Here is a 22,557-nt window from a genome sequence, read left to right on the forward strand (position 1 = left end):
GTATAGTCAAATGCAATTTCAGATTACCCTTTCAATAAGATGCATAATCACAAAAATCACATTTAAAGTGTATTTCTCCTGTATGTATTTCCATGTGTGTTTTCAGATTACACATTTGAACGCATAATTACATAATTCACACTTAAAGGGCTTCCCTCGGGTATGTATTTTCATATGTATAACAAGATGGCTATTTTGATAAAATACATACTCCCAAACATTACATTTAAAGGATTTCTATCCAGTATGCACTCCAATATGTCTTACCAGATAATAACATTGATTTGATGCATACACACACATTTAAATGGTTTCCTCTCCCGTATGTAGTCTCATATATCTTACAAGATGGCAACTTCCGTTACATTTAACATGTTTAATAACAAAATTCATCTAAAAGAGACCCCTCCCTTATGTATTCTCACATGTCTCTTGAAACTACTGCTTTAATTAAATACAAAATCACAAACATCGCTGACGCACATATAAAGCATTTCTCTCCCGTATGTTTTCTCATATGTATTTTCAAACTTTCATTGTTATTACAAGCATAGTCACAAATATCATATTAAAAATATTTCTCTCCGATATCTTTTCAGATGCACGCTTTTATAAGCAGCAGCATTGGTATGACATTGTATTCTCTACGTTTCTTCAGTCTACCACTTCAAGCATAGTAACAAGTATCACATTTAAAGCATTTTTTCTTAGTATATATTCTCCTATGCTTCTTAAAACTATCCCGCCGTTACATGACTGAAATACTATTGAAAAACAGCATTAAACCCAAAACAAACAAACAAACAAACAAAATCTACAGCCATCATAACAAGCATGGTCACAAACAACACATTTAAAGCATTTTTCTCCAGTATGTATTCTATGTCTTTTCAGATGCCCACTTCAATAAGCAGCAAAGTCATGGACTTCATATTCATGCAGCATAGTCACAAACTTAAAATTTAAAGCCTTTCTCCAGTATGTATTCTCCTATGTTTTCTCAGACTACCGCTCTAATTACAAGCAGGTCGGCATTAAATCTCCCAAATAGTGTATGCACACATTGAATGTAATCTGTTAAACCCATGTTAAATCTAACCCTAACCTTCAGCCAGTATATAGTACACTCAATACGCAATCATTACAAGTATAGTCACAAACATCACATTTAAATCTTTTCTCTCCTGTATGTATTATCCTGTGTTTCTTCAGACCAGTACCATCATTACAAGCACAATAGTCACAAAAAATGCATTTAAAGCATTTCTCTCCCATATGACTGTATTCTCCAATCACGCAAATGTTTCTTAAAACTAAAACATCATCATGATCATTACAAGCAAATTCATTAATTAAATATCACATTTTAAGCACTTTATCTCCAGTATTTATTCTTCTACGTCTCTTCAGACTACTGCTTAGCCTTTAATTAATTACAACCATAATTGGCATAATCACAAAAATCACATTTAAAGCATTTCTCTCCAGTATGTACTCTTCTATGAATCTTCAGACTACCGCTCCGATTACAAGCATAGTCAAAAATATCACATTTAAAGTTTTTTCTTTCCAATATGTATTCTCATATTCTCTTCAGAATATCGCTGCAATTAAACGCACAGTCACATTCATCATATTAAAAGCTTTTCTCTCCAATATGATTTCTGATATGTCTTATCAAAACATCGCTGCGATTACAAGCATAGTCACAAATATCACATTTAAAGCTTTTCTCTCCAATATGTATTCTCATATGTCTCTTCAGAACATCCATGCGATTACATGCGAAGTCACAAACACCACACTTGAAGCATTTCTCTTCAGTATGTATTTTCTTATGTCTCTTCAGACTACTGAAGTTATTACAATCATAGTTACAAACAGCACATTTAAAGACTTTCTCTCCAGTATGTATTTTCCTATGTCTATTTAGACTACTGCAGTCATTGCAAGCATAGTCACAAACATCACATTTGAAGCATTTCTCTTCAGTATGTTTTCTTTTATGTCTCTTTAGACTACTGCAGTTATTACAAGCATAGTCACAAACAGTACATTTAAAGATTTTCTCTCCTGTATGTATTTTCCTGTGTCTATTTAGACTACTGCGGTCACTGCAAGCATAGTCACAAACATCACATTTGAAGCATTTCTCTTCAGTATGTTTTCTTTTATGTCTCTTTAGACTCCTGCAGTCATTGCAAGCATAGTCACAAACATCACATTTGAAGCATTTTTCTCCAGTATGTATTTTCCTATGTCCTTTCAGAATATCGCTGCGATTACAAGCATAGTCACAAACATCACAGTTGAAGCATTTTTCTCCAGTATGTATTCTCATATGTTTCATCAGAATGTCGCTGCGATTACAAGCATAGTCACAAACGTCACACTTGAAGCATTTTTCTCCAGTATGTATTCTCATATGTTTCGTCAGAATGTCGCTGCGATTACAAACATAGTCACAAACATCACATTTGAAGCATTTTTCTCCAGTATGTATTCTCCTATGTTTCTTCAGAATATCACTGCGATTACAAGCATAGTCACAAACGTCACATTTAAAGCTTTTTTCTCCAGTATGTATTCTCATATGTCTCTTCAAAATATCGCTGCGATTACAAGCAAAGTCACAAGAATCACATTTAAAGATTTTCTCTCCAGTATGTATTCTCCTATGATTCCTCAGATTAACGTCGTCATTACAAGCATAGTCACAAACATCACATTTGAAGCATTTCTCTACAGTATGTCTCTTCATATTATCACTGTATTAAATTAAAGCATAATTAAAACCACAGCACTTAAAGCGTTTCTCAGTTCCTTCCTTAGATACCTTCTCTGATTACATCATTTTTTTCCTGTACGCACTCTACTCAAAATGATAGATGTGACAAGATTCTTACTTTTTTCTTTATACAGTTCAATGACACTTTGGATAACTCCTTAAAATACACCCACTTTAATAAACTTTTGAAACATTTCTCTCCTGTGTGTACTCTTATGTGTTTTCTATATGCCTCACTATGAGTTTCGTGAATCTTGCTTTGGAAATGGGTTGATAAGGAATACTAATGTGCAAATTCTCTGCTGTAACCTATAGTAATGTCCCATAGCTATCTGTATTTGTTTAGGACTGTGCCTTTTCTGTTTCTTTATTCCGCTAAGTTGGCATCAAACTAATAAGTTGTTTTACCATTTTTAAAATCTATAAAAGAAAAAATATTACACAAATACATGTAAAACATAACAAACACATTCAATGAATTGGTATCCTCCCTCCAAACTGCTTTTTGGTGAAGACTGGCAAAGAAATATAACAGGCAAAGAAATGAGAAAATCTTTCTGGGAAGGCCGGATGACAGGGAAATGGATTAAAACTTCATGATTTGATTATAGATATTGATGGAAAATAAATACTGAAATAAAAACATTTGTAGGGGTTCGTGATCAAGGTGGATGAAGTGACTGGGCAGACTTTTTTGTTGGGTTTAACTTTGCACCGACACAATTATAGGTCACATGACAGATGATTCCGTATCTGTCTAGACCAAACTGGAATCTTCTTGTAGACAGATAATTATCCATAAGTTTGCTGAATTTTTCTTTTTGTTTTGACATTCTGTAGCCAGTAAGACTCTCAAACTTGTATTACATCATAAATAAAACATAAAATTTATGCAATGATATGTGAGCTTAAAAGTACACATGGGCAATATATATGGTTACATCTTTGTTTATTTTTAATGCCTTGATTGGTAATTAATTATTTATGGAACACCTGTGTCAGTAGTTAATTGTAATAAAAGGAATGAATTAGTATTTTTAATTGCACTTTAACATGATGGTATTATTTGCCTTTATCTTTTGTTTCTGTGAAAAACTGATTCTTCAGTTGCGCAAACTTGACGATGATTTATTGATTGATTTGGGGTTTACGGCGCACCAACACGGAATAGGTTATATGGCGCCAAACAGGACTACAAATTTTGGTTTCACATCTCACTTCATCGAAATAAAAACATGAGGTATAGAATCAAACAAGAGCTGTCTCCGTAGGATGACACATGCCCCCGATGGCACTTTGAATGAATAGTTATGGCCGATGTTAGAGTTTAAGACCTTTGACCTACGGAGCTGGGTCTTGCGCTTGACACATCGTCTTACTGTGTCACACATTCATGCATAGTTATTTTAAAATCCATGCATGAATGACAAAGATATGGACCGGACATGCCCATCAATGCACTATCATGAAAAATGATCTTTAACGTCTAAGTGTGACCTTGACCTTTGAGCTACGGACCTGGGTCTTGCGCACTGCACGTTGTCTTACTGTGATACACATTCATGCCAAGTTATTTGAAAATCCATCCATCGATGACAAAGATATGGACCGGACACGCCCATCAATGCACTATCCTTTAACATCTAAGTGTGACCTTGACCTTTGAGCTACGGACCTGGGTCTTGCGCACTGCACGTCGTCTTACTGTGGTACACATTCATGCCAAGTTATTTGAAAATCCATCCATCGATGACAAAGATATGGACCGGACACGAAAATTGCGGACAGACCGACAGACTGACAGACCGACAGACGGTTCAAAAACTATATGCCTCCCTTCGGGGGCATAAAAACTTGACGATGAAAAGCCTACCTTTATAACTGATACTATTAAATTAGAAAATCTTCAAAAGGAATTGATAACAGCTTTTTATTGGTGAATATAAATTTTGGTTTTATTATATAATTTTGGGACATGATTTAAAAATACAATTAAGTATATAGAGTTTTTTTCCCTTTATATTGGTATTGTTCAATGCTTTAATGCAAAAATATAAACCAGAATATCGATTTTCATCTATTACAAATATTTATTTTTTTAAGTTCATAACAAATATTCCAATTTGGCCTAGGCAGATCCGGAATCGGTCTAGCCAAAGTAGAATTCTACTTTGGTCTAGGCAGATTCCAGATCTGCCTAGATTCCAGTTTGGACTATGACTGTCAGGCCAACATATATTCACAGACTGGCATTTATATAGAAAATAAATCCACCAAAAACCTGCAACCATCAGACATTTCAAGGCTTTGATTTTCCTAAGTTAAACAGTGTTCATTCCAGGCCGCGCCATGGGGCCATAGGCGCGTATTTTACTGTATTGGCGCATAAAAGTTTGCCCTAAAGCGCCCGTTGGGCGCACACTTTTTCAGAAAACAGTCCGTTTACAATGAGCCGACTTCCAGAAGTTGTGAATCGAATACGACTCTTCCGATGACGTAACGCGCATTTTCATTGGTCGATGTTAAAATAGTAGCCAGTCTCCGGTCGCCTAACAACATACAGCTTTCAATGTTGCTATGCAATGGCGGACAAAAAAAAAACAGCCGCGATTCGGAGAAAAAAGAAATCCAATTTTACGTTTTCCTCTAACCGTTAAAAAAAAGCAGACGATTGAGAACAAATTTCCAAAGAAAGATGACATGTTCGAGACCGCTAGACCACTCAATAGCCTAACCGCTTAGCCAAAATCAGGCGACAAACATTAATTCCGTAGTAAATCCGCATTCATGGCTGTCGGACTTTCCGTGGTTAAGTTTCGGTAACGGTCAAAATATTATGACTTGTTTCGTTTTTGTTGTGTTGAGCGACCTGTGAAGTGTCCACTTTTCTCTTTGTAATTATGTTTTACGAACCGCGAAAATAATACCTTGAACTCCATGTAAGAAAAGTGTTAAAAATACAGCCTTTCCTTTCATGTAAATCAGTTTTTCTTTCATGGCCCCTATTTTTTTCAAATGTCCCCAATTTTTTGCCATCATGGGGCCCTAAAAAAATTGACCCCACTTAAAAAAATCCTGGAATGAACACTGGTTAAAGAAAACATTATAATTGTAATAAATTTAAGTGCATAATTATGGCTCATGGACCCATACTGTATCCTAGGTACATTAATGCCACCTGTGATCCCGGGTTGTCCTGGGGTTTTTGTGTGTATACAGGCTCAGACTCGGACCAAATTTACTTGGCTTATTCAGCCCAAATTGTTTAAGTTTTCCTGACACTAATGATGCATTTTAGTTTGTCAAAACTTCTTACCTGCTTGTACGGTGTATCAGTAAATAAATAAAGGAAAAGTCTTTGAAGTAAAAAGTGAAATAAAGTATAAGATCAGTCAAGGTTTGATCAAATATGATATAGTACAGGTTAGTAAGTTAATCGATTTTTAATTTAACACTTACATTCTTGACTATCCAAAGGTGTTGATTAAACACAACACCTATCAGTGCTGGCCCTGGCCATTATAAATTAATAGCCACTTTTTTTTCAGGGAAAAAATTAATAGACAAACTTGGCGTGCGCGTTATTCGCGTGCGCTTTCGCATTTCAGTAAAAAACATAAAACAGGGTATTTATAACTATTTAATCTTTTTTTGTTCATGGACCACTTAAACACACTTTATTTTTCAATTATCATTATTCATGTTTATCATAGGCTTTGAATAATCAAACAGTTCAGTCATAAAACAGTATTTATCAAACAAACAGGAATAATGTTGTGGGTTTTTTTTTTTTGTTTTTTGTTGTTTTTTTATTCGAATTCATTGCAAGTTGAATACATTTTCAATAAATGTCATTATACATTCCCCATATCACTGAACATACCGTTGAACCTTGTGTAAAATGTGCAGATTTATGACCCCCGGGACCAACCCTGAGTCATGAATGCATAGTATTCACGGGTACTGGTACTGATGATAAACCAGGACAGATGATAAAGTCGAACACCTTGGAATATATTCGATTTGCAATCATATTTATACAATTGAACACGCATCTTTTTTCCCTTATATCAATTGGTTGTAATAACAAAAAAAAACTGTAAATATCGATTAATTACAATTACTAATATATTTTTTAAAGTTCATTATCCAAATTACTGGGGAAGTGGGCTAGGCAGCTCCACGGTCTAGCAAAGTGAAGGCTACTTTGGTTAGCAGATTCCGATCTGCCTAATCATGGACATGACTGTAGCAACTATATTTGGCATTAAATCAGAAAATAAACCACAAAAACTGCTAACATGACAAAGGTTTCGATTTTCATCAGTTAACGTTTCATACAGCGTGCCACCTTTTTTATCATAAATTCCCTAGGGCGCCACTCGTGGGAGTTTTGCTAAAATCTTAATACATTAATGTGAATCGAAAGATTTCCAGTAAAGCGATTTATGCTTTATATGTTGTGATAACAACCATTGTTCAATGTTGCAGCAATAAAAAAAGTTACGAGAAAAAATCCATTTTCGTTCCGTCTAATCAAAACAAGAAGACGATTGACAACATTTAAAGAAGTATTGCATTTCGCGACCGTAGAACCAATACTACCGCTTACGCAAATCAGGCGCAAACATATCTATAAATTGCCGCATTCCATGCTGGGAGCTTTTCCGTTTAATTTGTAACGTCAATAAATTTGACATGTTTCGTTTTTGTCTGATTGAGCGCCAGTACTTCTCTGTAATTAGTTACGAACCGAAAATAATACTTGAACTCAATTAAAGACAGTGTTAAATCAGCTTTCCTTCATGTAAACATTTCTCAGCCCGCACAATGTCCCCACATTGGCCCTGACTAAAAACCTGAAGCATGTTAATAAACACAGTAATTGTATACAATTTAAGCATAATGATGCCAATGGACCCATTACTTTAGGTAATTATGCCCTTTCCCGTTTCTGGTTTGTATCATAATACAATTACTGCTATACCCAATTGTTTAAGTTTTTGTCGATAAAATTTTAGTTTGTCCAAGCTGTCTTATGCGACTGTTTTATGAAATTTTTGGTAAAAGTGTAATAATTAATCGTCAGTTTGATCAAATAAATAGTACAGTTATTTAAATCGATTTTAATTAAACATAATCGACTTCCAAATGTGATTGAAGACCACACCCTATGAATGTATATATTGACTGTTTATGTCAATCAAAAAGTGTTGATTAAATTACCATGCCTCTAAGAGTTTAAAATATTGACCTACAATGAAATAAATGACTGAAATAGTAATATTAGTTGAATTTTTTTTTCAGTCTGATCAACATGCACACAGAAATATTATCACAGTACAAAATGTGTTACATATATTAAATTTGAACATTAAACATACTGAATGCTGCCACTCAATAGTGAGTTACCAAAGTCTATTATATCTTGTTAAATATATAAAAATATCATAAAAATAAAATCTAATTTTATAATACCATAGAATAAACATATACTATTCTAATTCTATTTCCTAGTTAGTATTTACATCTACTATCATGACTATTTTTATCTTAATCTACTCACATATTTATTGATATTATATAATTACAACTTGAATAAATTTGAACAACACAGAAAAAATTAATAATTAAGAAGTCACAAATAGTTGAAATTAAGATCACTTGACTAAGTTGGCTACATGTATAATCAATCCTCTTAATTCAGAGTACATTTTTTATGGTCCGCAAAGTAGTGAACTATCTTCATAAATGCCCTAATATTCTATAAAAAATATCTTGAATATCAAATAACAAAACAGTTTACAATATTTTCTGTATTTTAAAAATTGGGGGTGAAAAGTCTAGGGTTTGTAAAATTGGGGGTGAAAATTCTTGGGAGGAAAAGTCTTGGGGGTGAAACGTCTGGAATTCATTATTGACTATTAAATCAAAGTTTGTGGTCTGAATCAGCCAAAATCTATGGTCATTATCTACTTTTATTCACCGTATGTATACTCTGGTCCGAATCAGCCAAAATATTTGGTCCGAATCAGTCCGAATCAACCACGGTCCGAATCAACCTGTTTCCTTTACACACTTGTAAACAAAAATGTAAACTGCATTTAAACAATACCTCTTATAATAATTATGTAGAATGATTTTATCAAATAAGTTTGTCTATTAATTCATCAATTAAAAAATGTATATCCAATCCACCGGTAGTAGTAAATATTTCCATATAAAATGGCGGAACTAAGTAAGGGGAAACAACCGGTGGAATGGGACAAGGCTGGATGCAAATATAGGCCTGGGCTAAAATGCGAAAGTAGACCGTTTTACAAAATAATCCATATTTTTTATATCTCTATAATTTAAAATATATTTTTTTTACTTTCTTAAAGACTTTAACAGTACATGCCTCCATTCAAAAGATTGAGTGATTTTCATCTTATGATAACAAATAATCATCATTTATGTACCAGCCGTACGGTGGTAGGTTTAGGACATGCAATTATTTTTTTTAAGGTTAAAAAAATCTTGAGCGATCAACATCTTATTTCATACACACGACATCTTATCTTGAGCGATCAACATCTCATCTCGAGCGGTCAACATATTGTCTTGAGCGATCAACATATTATTAATCGAGCGATCAACATCTTATCTCGAGCGATCAACATCTTATTTCCTGCGCACGACATCTTATCTTGAGCGATCAACATCTTATCTCGAGTGATCAACATATTATCTTGAGTGATCAACATCTTATCTCGAGCGATCAACATATCTTCTTGAGCGATCAACATATTATCTTGAGCGATCAACATCTTATCTAGAGCGATCAACATCTTATCTCGAGCAATCAACATCTTATTTCGTGCGCACGACATCTTATCTTGAGCGATCAACATCTTATCTCGAGCGATCAACATATTATCTTGAGCGATCAACATCTTATCTCGAGCGATCAACATATCATCTTGAGCTATCAACATATTATCTCGAGCGATCAACATATTATCTCCAGCGATCAACATCTTATCTCGTGCGCGCAACATCTTATCTTGAGCAATCAATATCTTATCTCGAGCGATCAACATATTATCTCGAGCGATCAACATCTTATCTTGAGCGATCAACATCTTCTCTCATGCGCACGACATCTTATCTCGAGCGATCAACATATCATCTTGAGCGATCAGCATATTATCTTGAGCGATCAACATATTATATCGAGCAATCAACATCTTATATTTAGCGATCAACATCTTATCTCGAGCGATCAACATATTATCTTGAGGGATCAACATCTTATCTCGAGTGATCAACATATTATCTGGAGCGATCAACATATTATCTTGAGCGATCGACATCTTATCTCAAGCGATCAACATCTTATTTCGTGCGCACGACAAATTTATCTTGAGCGATCACTTAATTATCTTGAGCGATCAACATATTATCTCGAGCGATCAACATCTTTACTCGGTTTCTTATCAATATATTAAGGACCTTTTTTGTGAATTAGTCATTAGTAAAAACATATGGCTGCCACCGTTTTTTTTTTGTTTCGATTATACTTATAAAACGTTTCACATCTTTGCAGGGTTAGAAATTTAAACGCAAAACTGATAAAAGGCAGCAAAAAATCAGTGATGATGCAAAGAAATAAATTTAAGTCCTTGACAAAAAAAAGAATAAGTATATGTAGGCTTCGCCCATATATCAAAGAATTTCTTGTTTTCCTTTTAAATTCATGCATGCAATTTTTCTGCGCGAATTTATCAGTTGAACTGAAATTTCTTGCTATTCTAACATGCAGTATGCATCATTGGTTATGTTCATTTGATTCTGAAGATAGGATGACCAATTATATGCATTGCTCTCCCAAATGATGTGATAAACTTGTACATGTATTTGTGGGAAGTTTAAATAACAGCGGAATAGGCGGGACCCTAATTAACAACTTGTCCTTGTGTTTTACTGATGACCTAAATTCACACACAAAGGGCCTTAATATATATAAATAAGATGTCGTGCCCTCGAGATAAGATGTTGATCGCACAAGATAAGATGTTGATCGCTCAAGATAATATGTTGATCGCTCGAGATAAGATGTTGATCACTCAAGATAATATGTTGATCGGTCGAGATAAGATGTTGATCGCTCAAGATAATATGTTGATCGCTCAAGATAATATGTTGATAACTTGAGATAAGATGTTGATCGCTCAAGATAAGATGTCGTGCACATGAAATAAGACGTTGATCGCTCAAGATATGATGTTGATCGCTTGAGATAAGATTTTGATCGTTCGAGATAAGATGTTGATCGCTCGAGATAATATGCTGATCGCTCGAGATTAAATGTTGATAGCTCAAAATAATATGTTTATCACTCGAGATAAGATGTTGATTGCTCAAGATAATATGTTGATCGGTAAAGATGATATGTTGATCGCTCGAGATAAGATGTCTTGCGCACGAGATAAGATGTTGATCTCTCAAGATAATATGTTGATCGCTCAAGATAAGATGTTGATCGCTCGAGATAAGATGTTGATCGCTCGAGATAAGATGTTGATCGCTCAAGATACTATGTTGATCGCTCGAGATAAGATGTTGATCGCTCAAGATAGTATGTTGTTCGCTCGAGATAAGATGTTGATCGCTCAAGATAGATGTTGTGCGCACGAGATAAGATGTTGATCGCTTGAGATAAGATGCCATGCAAATGAGATAAGATGTTGATCGCTCAAGATAAGATGTTGTGCGCACGAGATAAGATGTTGATCGCTCGAGATAAGATTTCATGCGTACGAGATAAGATGTTGATCGCTCAAGATAAGATGTCGTGCGTACGAGATAATTTAATCTTAAAAAAAATAACATATATCCTAAACAAAAAAAAGGCATATTAGAATCGAAATAATTTATGGCACAAGCGTGCTTTAACACTATTTATACACTCGGGTGGTAATACGTCGTTCAAAAAATTTCACTCGGGCTCTGCCCTCGTGAAATTATTACGCCCGACATATAACAACCCATCGTGCATAAATATATAAAGCACTCTTTTGCTATAAATTATTCTTAAGTTAACGATTTTGACGCACAATTCGTAAATATTTATTGTTCATTTCATTATCATTGGTACAAAATCAATTATTTTTCGTATGTGCAAACATGTGTTCTTTAAAGTAACAGAAAATACAGTTTTGAATCAAAGCCCTGAGAGGACTGTTGGGAAGCCTAGCAGAACCGATATGGATTTTAATGGAGAAGCTAGACAAGAGAAGATTCCATCATTTTGCAACATTTCACTAAATGCTACTAGTTTCTTTTTTGTACTCACTTCACCAAAAAAGTAACCAATTAAACATCCAGACCTAATTCGGTAAAGGTTACTCAAATCATAATCTTTGACTTGACTCTAGGTCTAATAGATCTAATAGGAAACCAATGTCTGTACCTATCAAATCTGATCATCAGTAAAAGCAGACTAAGGCCGCATTGACCTCGACACCAAAATCGATAGGGATTGCTTATGTCTTTGGCAAGGTACGAAGAAAATCAAACGGACTAGACTGAAGGCAGGTTCGACAGATAGTCATGACAGGATCTTCCTAAGTGAGATGTCACCGTATAAAACCAAGTTAGAGAACAAACAGAAAAAAATATCTATTTAAACTGTGTAGGCCTAACATTTTTTTTAAAAATCTTACAAACCTGTGTAACAGTTTTATAAAAATCTTTCAAAACTGTGTTACAGTTGTTTTAAATCTTACAAAAAAAATAATAATAAAAAACAACAAAAAGAAAAAAAACCACAAAAAAAAAAAAACAAGAGGGCCATGATGGCCCTATATCGCTCACCTGTTATCATTGCATTTGAGGACAAGAGGGTCCTCAGAAAAAATATCTAAGTCAAAAGGACAGGAACAACTGAGGGAAGAAATTTAACCAAAAAGAAAAAAAAACTTACAAGGTAAAGATATGTCATATACACCTAAAAATTGGAGGTACCATCCATGTTGTACCACAGAAAAGTGGTCTCGGTTTTTCCCTACGGCCAATAATAAAAATGTTACTAAAATAAGCAATTTATAGTAACATAAAAGGGAAGTAATTAAAAAAAATGTAAGTGAACAAAAGAAGGATCTGCCAAATAAATTTGTTGCCATAAATGAAATTTCAGATCAGTATCTTCATTAGTTATGGAGATATACCCATTTTAATTTGAAATAAAGGGAGGTAATTTGATATAAAATCAGTCCATAGTTATCTACCCTGATTGTCTCAGTCCAAATAATAACAATAATGAAATTTCAAATAAGTCCTATAAGTACTTACTGATATAAATCCATTTTGATTACAATCAGGGGAGGTAATCAGATATAAAATAACTCTGGAACCTAAGATTGGATCTGATTTGTCATTAAATCCAAGATTTATTGTTGTTGAAAATATTTTGGAAATTTGTATCAAATTAAAACCAAAAATGAAGTCTCTATATGGCTGCAAAAGCCAAAATAGCCAATTCTGGACCTTTAAGGGGACATAACTCTGAAACCCATGATGGAATCTCGCCAATTCAAGAAAGGAAGCAAGATCTTGTGGTGATACAAGTTGTTTGCAAGTTTGGTTAAAATCAAATCATAAATGAAGCTGCTATTGTGCAGACAAGGTCAAAATAGCTAATTTTGGCCCTTTCAGGGACCATAACTCTGGAACCCATTATGGGATCTGGCCGGTTCAAGAAAGGAACCGAGATCTTATGGTGATACAAGTTGTGTGCAAGTTCGGTTAAAATAAAATCATAAATGAAGTTGCTATAGTGCAGACAAGGTCAAAATAGCTAATTCTGGCCCTTTCAGGGGCCATAACTCAGGACCCAATAACGAAATCTGGCCAGTTCAAAAAAAGAACCAAGATCTTATGGTGATACAAGTTGTGTGCAAGTTTGGTTAAAATCAAATCATAAATAAAGCTGCTACTGTGCAGACAAGGTCAAAATAGCTAATTTTGGCCTTTTCAGGGGCCATAACTCTGGAACCCATAATGGGATCTGGCCAGTTCAAGAAAAGAACCGAGATCTTATGGTGATACAAGTTGTGTGCAAGTTTGGTTAAAATAAAGTAATAAACGAAACCACTATCGCGCAGACAAAAAATTTTTGACGGACGCACGCACGCACGCACAGACGACGGACGAAGGTGATCACAAAAGCTCACCTTGTCACTATGTGACAGGTGAGCTCAAAACCCAAACAAAACAACAACAACAACAAAAATGGGATTAAAAGTGAGATTAAACATTCGATGAGTATGTTGTAGGCCCAATATTTTCTAAATGTCAAAAAGTCAACTGATTCACTAAAGAGTACTGGGCGAGCACTTGAAAATTGGTGCTACCGACGACGTATATTTTAAGCGGATAAATATAGTTTTCTATGTGTCATCCGCCTTTCTCACATGACAAATATATTTACCGCGTAATTAAGGTAGTTCAACATGTATACAAAAATCTATACATTTATGAAATTTACAAGTCATTTTTTATACTGAGTTAAAGCAGTGAAGTACTGATTGAGCAATTTTCTTGTCGGTACGAGGGAAATGTTTGGCTCGAACTCGGCGGAAAAAAATCATTTGATAAGCAATTTCTTGCTGTTCAAAGTGAATTTACCTTTTATGGGGTGTGTGTGTTTGTGTGTGGGGGGGGGGGGGGGGGGGGGGGGGGCGTATGTTCAAGCCATACTGGGACCAAATTTTTTTTCATTAGTTTATTATTTTCCTTTTTTCTAGTAGGGTTTTACTTTTATCAAGACTAATTATTGACTTATTGTTCAAAAGCGTAAAAAATAATTTGATAAGCGATTTCTTGCTGTTCAAAAGTGAATTTGCCTCTGAAACAGAAGGGATGAGTTAGACATCTTTAAAAATACTGAGTTACATGTGGTAAAAGTTCTCTATTTTGCCTATTTAGATTACATATTGTGGAAGAAATGCAGTTAGGTTCTGCCCCAAGGATATTTTAATGAAGTGAGCAAAACTCAAAACAGACCCGCATGATTCGACCTTAATTTTTTCAATGTTAGAGTTAGAATTCTGTCTCATTAAATCCATTTACTTGAGACACCATAGAAAAATGATATTGACAGTTTTATTTTAAGGTTTATAATTTTGTACCAATAGTTTGATGTTTCTTGTATAAAAATGGAATAATGAATTCTCTGCAACCGTTTTGGATAAAGACCATCACTTTGAAATTTGTCTCTACTTTCGCCTGAGGAAATACCATAAATTACACAAACATTTTTAAAAACGGCACGGTAAAAGATTTTTTAAAAAATGCAACACAGTGCAAAGCACAGTCGACTGTAAGAATTAACATATTTTCACGAAAAATAGTATATTTTGAGAGGTTCTAAGTACGGAACCGTCGGCGGTAAAAATATATGAATTATGTATCTGTTTAGACAATGTCTTGATTTAATTTTTCAAGTTATTTCACTAAAACATCTCGTGTCTATGGTATTCTACAAAAATATGAAGTCAATGAAAAACATAGACTTTTTTCGTGCATAAAGGCATGAAACAATTATATTAGATATGTATATCACGATTTGCTGATTATATCCGAAAGCACGTGTTAAGTGTCAAATGTTATAAATGATATTTGTATATAGTAAATTGGAGTATATTGTAATTACTTTAACATCAAAGTTTCTTAATGTTTATCTTGTACTTTGTGTTTGCAAGATCATATCTTACGGGAAGTTATATACGTTTAAGATTCGATTACATACAGTATTCTTAGGTTTTCTCTGTTTTTTTTTACTCGTCTGTCTTGTTTACTTTCGTTTTGAAATATGTTACATTCGCCATCAATATCGTCTTGTTAACGAATTATATCTTGCATGTGATTGTGATAATGTTTGCATTATTGTATGCTTCTCTTCTTGTGAAAGAATAAAATATTTATCTTTTATTTGCTATTGAAAGGAATGTTTATTTATATTACTGTTAAACTGCCCTAACAACAAGTCTACAGATAAAACAGACGGACACAACTTACACAAAAGGGATCCGTTTTCTCATTAACTACAGAGAGGGATCCCGTATGCATACACAGCCCAACATTTTGTAAATAAAGCAAAACAGAAGATGCTTTTGTAATAATGTCTCCCCCAATGCATAGACTTATATGCAAGAAGTCAATAGGGGATAAGAGCAAAAGTCAAGGAGACACTGATGGTTGACTACAGTAGGAATCACCTACTTGCAACGTCCAATCATCCCACTAAGTTTCAACATTCTGGGCCTAGTGGTTCTCGAGTTATGAACTGGATACGGGTTTCCATGTTCGGGTTCCTGTGACCTTGACCTTTGATCAAGTGACCCCAAAATCATTCGGGATCATCTACTCTACATGTCAAATTATCATATTCAGTTTCAGCATTCTGGATCAAGTGGTTCTCAAGTTATTGATTGGAAGGAGTTTTCCATGTTCAGCCCCATGTGACCTTGACCTTTGATGGAGTGACTCCCAAAAACAACAGGGGTTTGAGTTTGAAGGTTCTAGGTCAAATGGTTCTCAAGTTATAAACCGGAAATAGATTTCCATTTTCTATCCGCTGCGACCTTGACCTTTAATAAAATGACCCCAAAATCAATAGGTGTCACCTACTCTGCATGTCCAATCATCCTATCATCCTATCAAGTTTCAACAGTAAAGTGATTCTCAAGTTACTGACCGGAAATGGATTTTCATGTTCAGGCCCCTGTGACATTAACCTTTAATAGAGTGACTCCAAAATTGATAGGGTTCATCTCCTCTGCACAATAAAGTTACCATGTTCAAGCATTGAATGGTACAGTGGGATTACTGATTATGACAGCTAATTACTGACTCTAGAAGTAAACAGGCCAGCAACATATCTATTGTATATTGTAAGACAGGATGTCAATTAGGCAATGTGACAATTGCTGTCAAAACACAAACCACTTTTATCAAATGGTCCAGGTGTTTACAGTAATTTTTCATTAGATTATTTATACCATTAAAATTAATTAGATTCAAACACTTACTGCTACAGTTTATGAAATACTTTGATCAAATAAAGTTCAGTTAAATTAGCAGTTTTTTCACTTATTGCGGCTTTAATATATCTTTGTAATCTAATCTAACAGAATATGTTCCATGACCAGTAAAAATTCAACCAATATTGACCAATCGATCAATTCTGACCAATTTTGAAGTACTGATTAGGTTGTTTTAACTAAATAATAATGCCTCCATTCACTATAATCTAGTCCCAAATGATCTAAAAGTCATAACTTATTTGTTTATAAAGATCAGTATTGACCACTTCTGGGAGAATTGACCGGGGCGGATTTAACTGGTTAAAACCGCTGTGGGGAGTAAACCCCCCAACATTACCCATTTGACCTTGACCTTTGATTTGATAACTCGCGATATGAAACAAACAAAAGAACAAACTGTTTATGGCTCAGAAATGAATAATTCATTACAGCGATCCTCTTGGGTGCCAATGCTTAATAAACAAACAGGTGTTCTTACTTAATTTCCAGGAAGGCAATATGAAAAACAATGATTCAATTTCCATTTTACCTTTGAGTTTGGGGCATTATTTTTCATTCGACCACAGTTAATTATGGTTTCTCCTATCAGATATAATGACTGTTTTCAATCAAAACAAGAGCTCGCCGAACACAAAATGCCTGCCTTGATGCATTCTGTAACTGCACAAGGAACAGAAATAATTTGCTCACTGTAAACAAAAGTTCAATTGTTCTGGTTTAATGTGACCTTGACCTTTGACCTACTGACCTCAAAATCAACAGGGGTCATCTGCTGGTCATGATCAACCTCCCTATTAAGTTTCGTGATCCTAGACCCAAGTGTTCCCAAGGTATCGTCCGGAAAGAGTTTAACTGTTCCGGGTCAATTATGACCTTGACCTTTGGCCTACTGACCTCAACATCTAAAGGGGTCATCTGCTGATCATGATCAACCTACCTCTCAAGTTTCATTATCCTAGGTCAAAGCATTCTCAAGTTATCATCCGGAAACCATATAAATGTTCTGGGTCAATGTGACATTGACCTTTGACCTACTGACCTCAAAATCAATAGGGTTCATCAACATTCCCTCATCAATTTTCATGATCCTAGGCCCAATTGTTCTTGAGTTATCATTCAGAAACTGTCACTGTGACCTTGACCTCTGACCTACTAACCTTTAAATCAATAGGGGGGCAGTGGTCTAGTGGATAAGGTGGCAGCCGCTCAATCCAGAGGTCGTGGGTTCGAGCCCCACTGGGGTCACGACCATGACTTCACATATGACACCAGTACTCGTTTTTCCAGGAAGCGGACTCGAGAGTGGTTCCAATAAGCTTGAAGCTTTCATCACAATCGAGCTTAAACAAATTAGTATAAACTAAATCAATAGGGGTCATCTGCTAGACCTGCCCAATCTCCCTGTCAAATTTCATGATCCTAGGCCAAAGCATTCGCGAGTTATCATCTGGAAACTGTTTACCTGTTCCGTGTCACTGTGACCTTTGACCTTTTGACCTCAAAAATCAATAGGGGTCATCTGCTGGTCATGATCAACTTTCCTGTCAATTTTCATGACCCTAGGCTTGAGCGTTCTTGAGTTATCATCAGGAAACCATTTAACTGTTCTAGGTCACTGTGACCATGACCTTTGGCCTACTGACCTCAAAATTAATTTCTTGAGTTATAATTCTGAAACGGATTGGTCTACATACCGACCGACTGACATGCCAACATCTGCAAAACATCTACTTCGAAGGGGGGTATAATTAAGGTGCGCTTCCCTCCCTTTGAATTCGGTTATTCCATTTTGATGTCTAAAGGTATTGGACCCGTAATAGACCTTGGACCCGTCCTTTTTGGAGAGTATTCAGTTTTTACCATAAACCGTCTTTGACTGCAATTTTCGAGGGGGGGGGGGGGGGGCGTAGGTTCAAGCCCCACTGGGACCAAATTTTTTTCTCTTCATATTTTCCTTTTTCTAGTAAGTTTTTACTTCTTTCAAGACTTGCTATGGATGTATTGTACAAAAGTGGAAACTTTTCATTTTATAAGCGATTTCTTGCTGTTCAAAGTGAATTTACCTCTGAATCAGGAGGGTCTTTAAAAATACTGAGTTACATGCGGTAAAAGTTCTCTAATTTGCCTTCATTCTTTAGATTACACATTGTGGAAGAAATGCAAGAAGGTTTTACTTCTGCCCCAAGGTTACTTTTGAATAAAGTGGGCAAAATTCAAAATAGACCCACAGGATTAGACCATAATTTTTTTCAATGTTGGAGTTAGAATTATGTCTCGTTAAATCTGTTTACTTGAGGCTCCCTAGAAAAAATTGAAATTTACAGTTTTATTTTGTGTTTTATAATTGTTTAACAATAGTTTGATGTTTCTTTTATCAAAATTAATGAATGCTGTAATGAATTCTCTACAAACCTTTTAGATAGTGGCCATCACACTGAAATTTGTCTCTACTTGAGCTTGAGGAAATACCATAAATCATACAAAATTTACAAAGAACGGCACGGAAAAAGTTGTTTAAAATTTTGAAACACAGTGCGAAACATGGTCAACTTCATGAATATACCAAGCAAGTGCTATTTTTAAAACATTACTATTAGGGGCCCAATACCTTAGATAAAGACCACCTAACCATGCCCTCCTGTCAATTAATTACATTATCATTACTGGCTCGTCATTACTACCTTATCTAATGTACTACAGGATTGTAACAGGAATATATTTAAAGCAGTCATCTCCAGTTTGAAATTGCATTTTTTTCTTTAAACTGCCTCTTTTATTAAATACAAAACTACAAATATCATATTTTAAGCATTTTACTTCAGTATGTATTGTTTAATTTTTCTTTCTCCAAACTACTACACTTGACTAGTTACACATCACATTCCAAGCATTTCCATCCTATATATTTCCCATATGTCTCTCTAGACTACTGATTTTATTGTGTGCATTATCACAAACATCATATTGAAAGCGTTTCTCTCCCATATGCATGGTCAAATGTAATTTCAGATTACCCATTCGATAAGCACATTTAATGTGTTTCTCTCCAGTATGTATTTCCATATGTGTTTTCAGATTACCCATTTGAATGCATAATTATAAAAATCACAGTTAAAGATCTTCTCTCCCATATGTATTCTCATCTGTCTTAAAAGGTAAGCATTTGGCAAGATACATAATCACAAACATTATATTTAAAGGATTTCTATCCAAATTTTTTATTATGTCTTACCAGATAAGAACATTGATTTGATGCATAATCACAAACATCACATTTAAATGGTTTCCTCTCCCGTATGTATCCTTTCATGTCTTACAAGATGGCCACTTTTGATGCTGGATAGTGAAAATGGGCACATCTGAAGAAACTGGAGCAGTCACTGGAGTGTTTAATGACTCCAATATCGATGAAGGTATTGGACAATTATAGCTTGTTTGAGTCAAAACAATTAAGAAATAAGAGAGATAAAGATAAAGTTATCATAACATTAAATAAGTACAATTCTAAGCAGGCTTGTACCAAATTATAATTATAATTTAATTAATTAACAAATTTAAAATAATTGAAAGTAATTATTAATTGTCACAAAAGTCAATTAAAACAAATGTAATTAGTTAAGGGGCCATATTCAGTCAAAATGATTGATAGAGTTGCCTCCTCCTTTTTACAGACTGGGGGTCATGATGGTAAACAAGTATGCAAAATATGAAAACAATATTTCGATAGACTTTGAAAATATTTAGGGTGGTACGCAATCTTTTGACATTACAATAAGCATATTCTAAGTCGAAAGGGGGCCATAGTTCAGTCAAAATGCTTGATAGAGTTGTCTGCTCCTGTTTACAGACTGGGGTCATGATGGTAAACAAGTATGCAAAATATGAAAACAATATCTCAATGGACTTTGAAAATATTTGGGTCGGTACGCAAACTTTAACATTTGTGTGACCCTAACGCTAATGCTCACGCTCATGCCGACGCCGGGGCGAGTAGCAGAGCTCGCCTATTCTTCAAATAGTCCAGCTAAAAATACAAAAAGGTGCTGACACCTTGTTATTTAGAGCACCAAAGGTATAAATTATGACTACGTTACAGTGTGAAATTTCATCTCAGCACTAGTAGATGAGGCACATTAATTAAGAATAATTAGATTTAACTGACAATAATTGGTCAAATCTGAGTCTGTAATTAATTAATTACATTTTTTATTGACATTTGTCTCAGTAATTACTTTTAATTACTTCAGATTTGTTAATTATAATTAATTAAGTTGTATTTATAATCAGGCACAACCCCTGTCACAGACGTCACATTTAAAGCTTTCGTTTCTCTCCAGTATGTATTCTTCTATGTTTCCTCAGACTACCGCTCCAATTATGAGCTGGTCGGCATTAAATTTCCCGCATTTAGTGTAAGCATGCTTTGAATGTACACTATTAATCTTTTTTAAATCTAACCCTAACCTTTAGTCAGTAATTAGTACACTCAATACGTGCATACATCTAATAAGGGCGATTTAGTGTTGGCGATTACAATTACAAACATAGTCACAAACATCGCATTAAAAGCATTTCTCTCCCGTATGTACCTCTATGTTTCTTCAAAGTGAAGCGTCATTACAAGCATATTCAAACACATCACTTTTAAAGCATTTCTCTCCAGTATGTATTCTTTTATGTCTCTTCAAACTACTGCTGTCATAACAAGCAAAGTCACAAAAATCACACTTAAAGCATTTCTCTCCAGTATGTATTCTCCTATGTTTCTTCAGATTACTGCTCCAGTTACAAGCATAGTCACAAAAATCACATTTGAAATTTTTTTCTCCAGCATGTTTTCTCTTATGTTTCTTCAGACTACTGCTGTCATTGCAAGCATAATCACAAACATCACATTTAAAGCATTTCTCTCCAGTATGTATTCTCATATGTATTTTCAGAATATCGCTGCGATTACAAGCATAGTCACAAACACCACATATGAAGCATTTCTCTCCAGTATGTATTATCTTATGTATCTTCAGGCGACTGTTGTTATTACAAACGTAGTCACAAACATCACATTTAAAGCTTTTTTCTCCAGTATGTATTCTCTTATGTCTGTTCAGACTACTGATATAATCTGAAGCAAAGTCACAAAAATCACATTTAAAGCATTTCTCTACAGTATGCGTTCTCATATGTGTCTTCATATTATTGCTATAATTAGAAACATAAACACAAACAGGGCACTTAAACGTTTCTCTCCTGTATGCTTTCCCAGTCCCTTCTTTAGATATCCACTCTGATTACATGCATCTAGTTAGAATCTCATTTTCTTCCTGTACACATTATAATGCATTTCTTAAGATCACAGCTGTGACAATTTTTTTACTTTTTTCTTTATATATACAGTTCAACGACACTTTGGATAACTCCTTGAAATACATGTACACCCACTTTCATAAACATAACTTTTGAAACATTTCTATACTGTGTGTACTCTTATCTGTATTCTGTATGCCGCACTATGAGTTTTGTGAATTTTGCGTTGGAAATTGATTGAGATGTAATATCGATGATGTGCAAATTCTCTGCTGTAACCTACAGTAATGTCCTATAGCTATCTGTATTTGTTTAGGTCTGCGCTTCTTCCGTTTCTTTATTCTGTGAAGTTGGCATCAAAATAATGAGTTGTTT

General features: G+C 34.7%; 1 protein-coding gene across 2 annotated transcripts; it reads right to left on the reverse strand.

Annotated features, from left to right (window-relative positions):
• Window positions 1-322: 322 nt before the first annotated feature.
• On the reverse strand, window positions 323-9,037 carry LOC123534526 (zinc finger protein 93-like). 2 transcript variants are annotated; one of them, XM_045316812.2, is made up of 2 exons: window positions 8,904-9,037; window positions 323-3,208 (listed from the first exon to the last, which is right to left on the reverse strand). In XM_045316812.2, exon 2 carries the CDS (start codon window positions 2,759-2,761, stop codon window positions 1,637-1,639), a length of 1,125 nt encoding a protein of 374 aa, XP_045172747.2. In that variant the 5' UTR covers window positions 2,762-3,208; window positions 8,904-9,037; the 3' UTR covers window positions 323-1,636. The 2 variants fall into 2 exon arrangements, with proteins under 2 accessions (XP_045172747.2, XP_053375576.1); XM_053519601.1 differs by lacking the exon at window positions 8,904-9,037 and adding an exon at window positions 6,248-6,767.
• Between the last annotated feature and the right edge of the window lie 13,520 nt (window positions 9,038-22,557).

The sequence above is a fragment of the Mercenaria mercenaria genome, chromosome 12, assembly GCF_021730395.1.
Source record: "Mercenaria mercenaria strain notata chromosome 12, MADL_Memer_1, whole genome shotgun sequence".
Classification (NCBI taxonomy): Eukaryota; Metazoa; Mollusca; class Bivalvia; order Venerida; family Veneridae; genus Mercenaria; species Mercenaria mercenaria.

Coding starts and splice junctions, on each gene's coding strand:
- LOC123534526 (XM_045316812.2), bottom strand. CDS start 2,761: ATGAAGAGACATACTGTAGAGAAATGCTTCAAATGTGATGTTTGTGAC.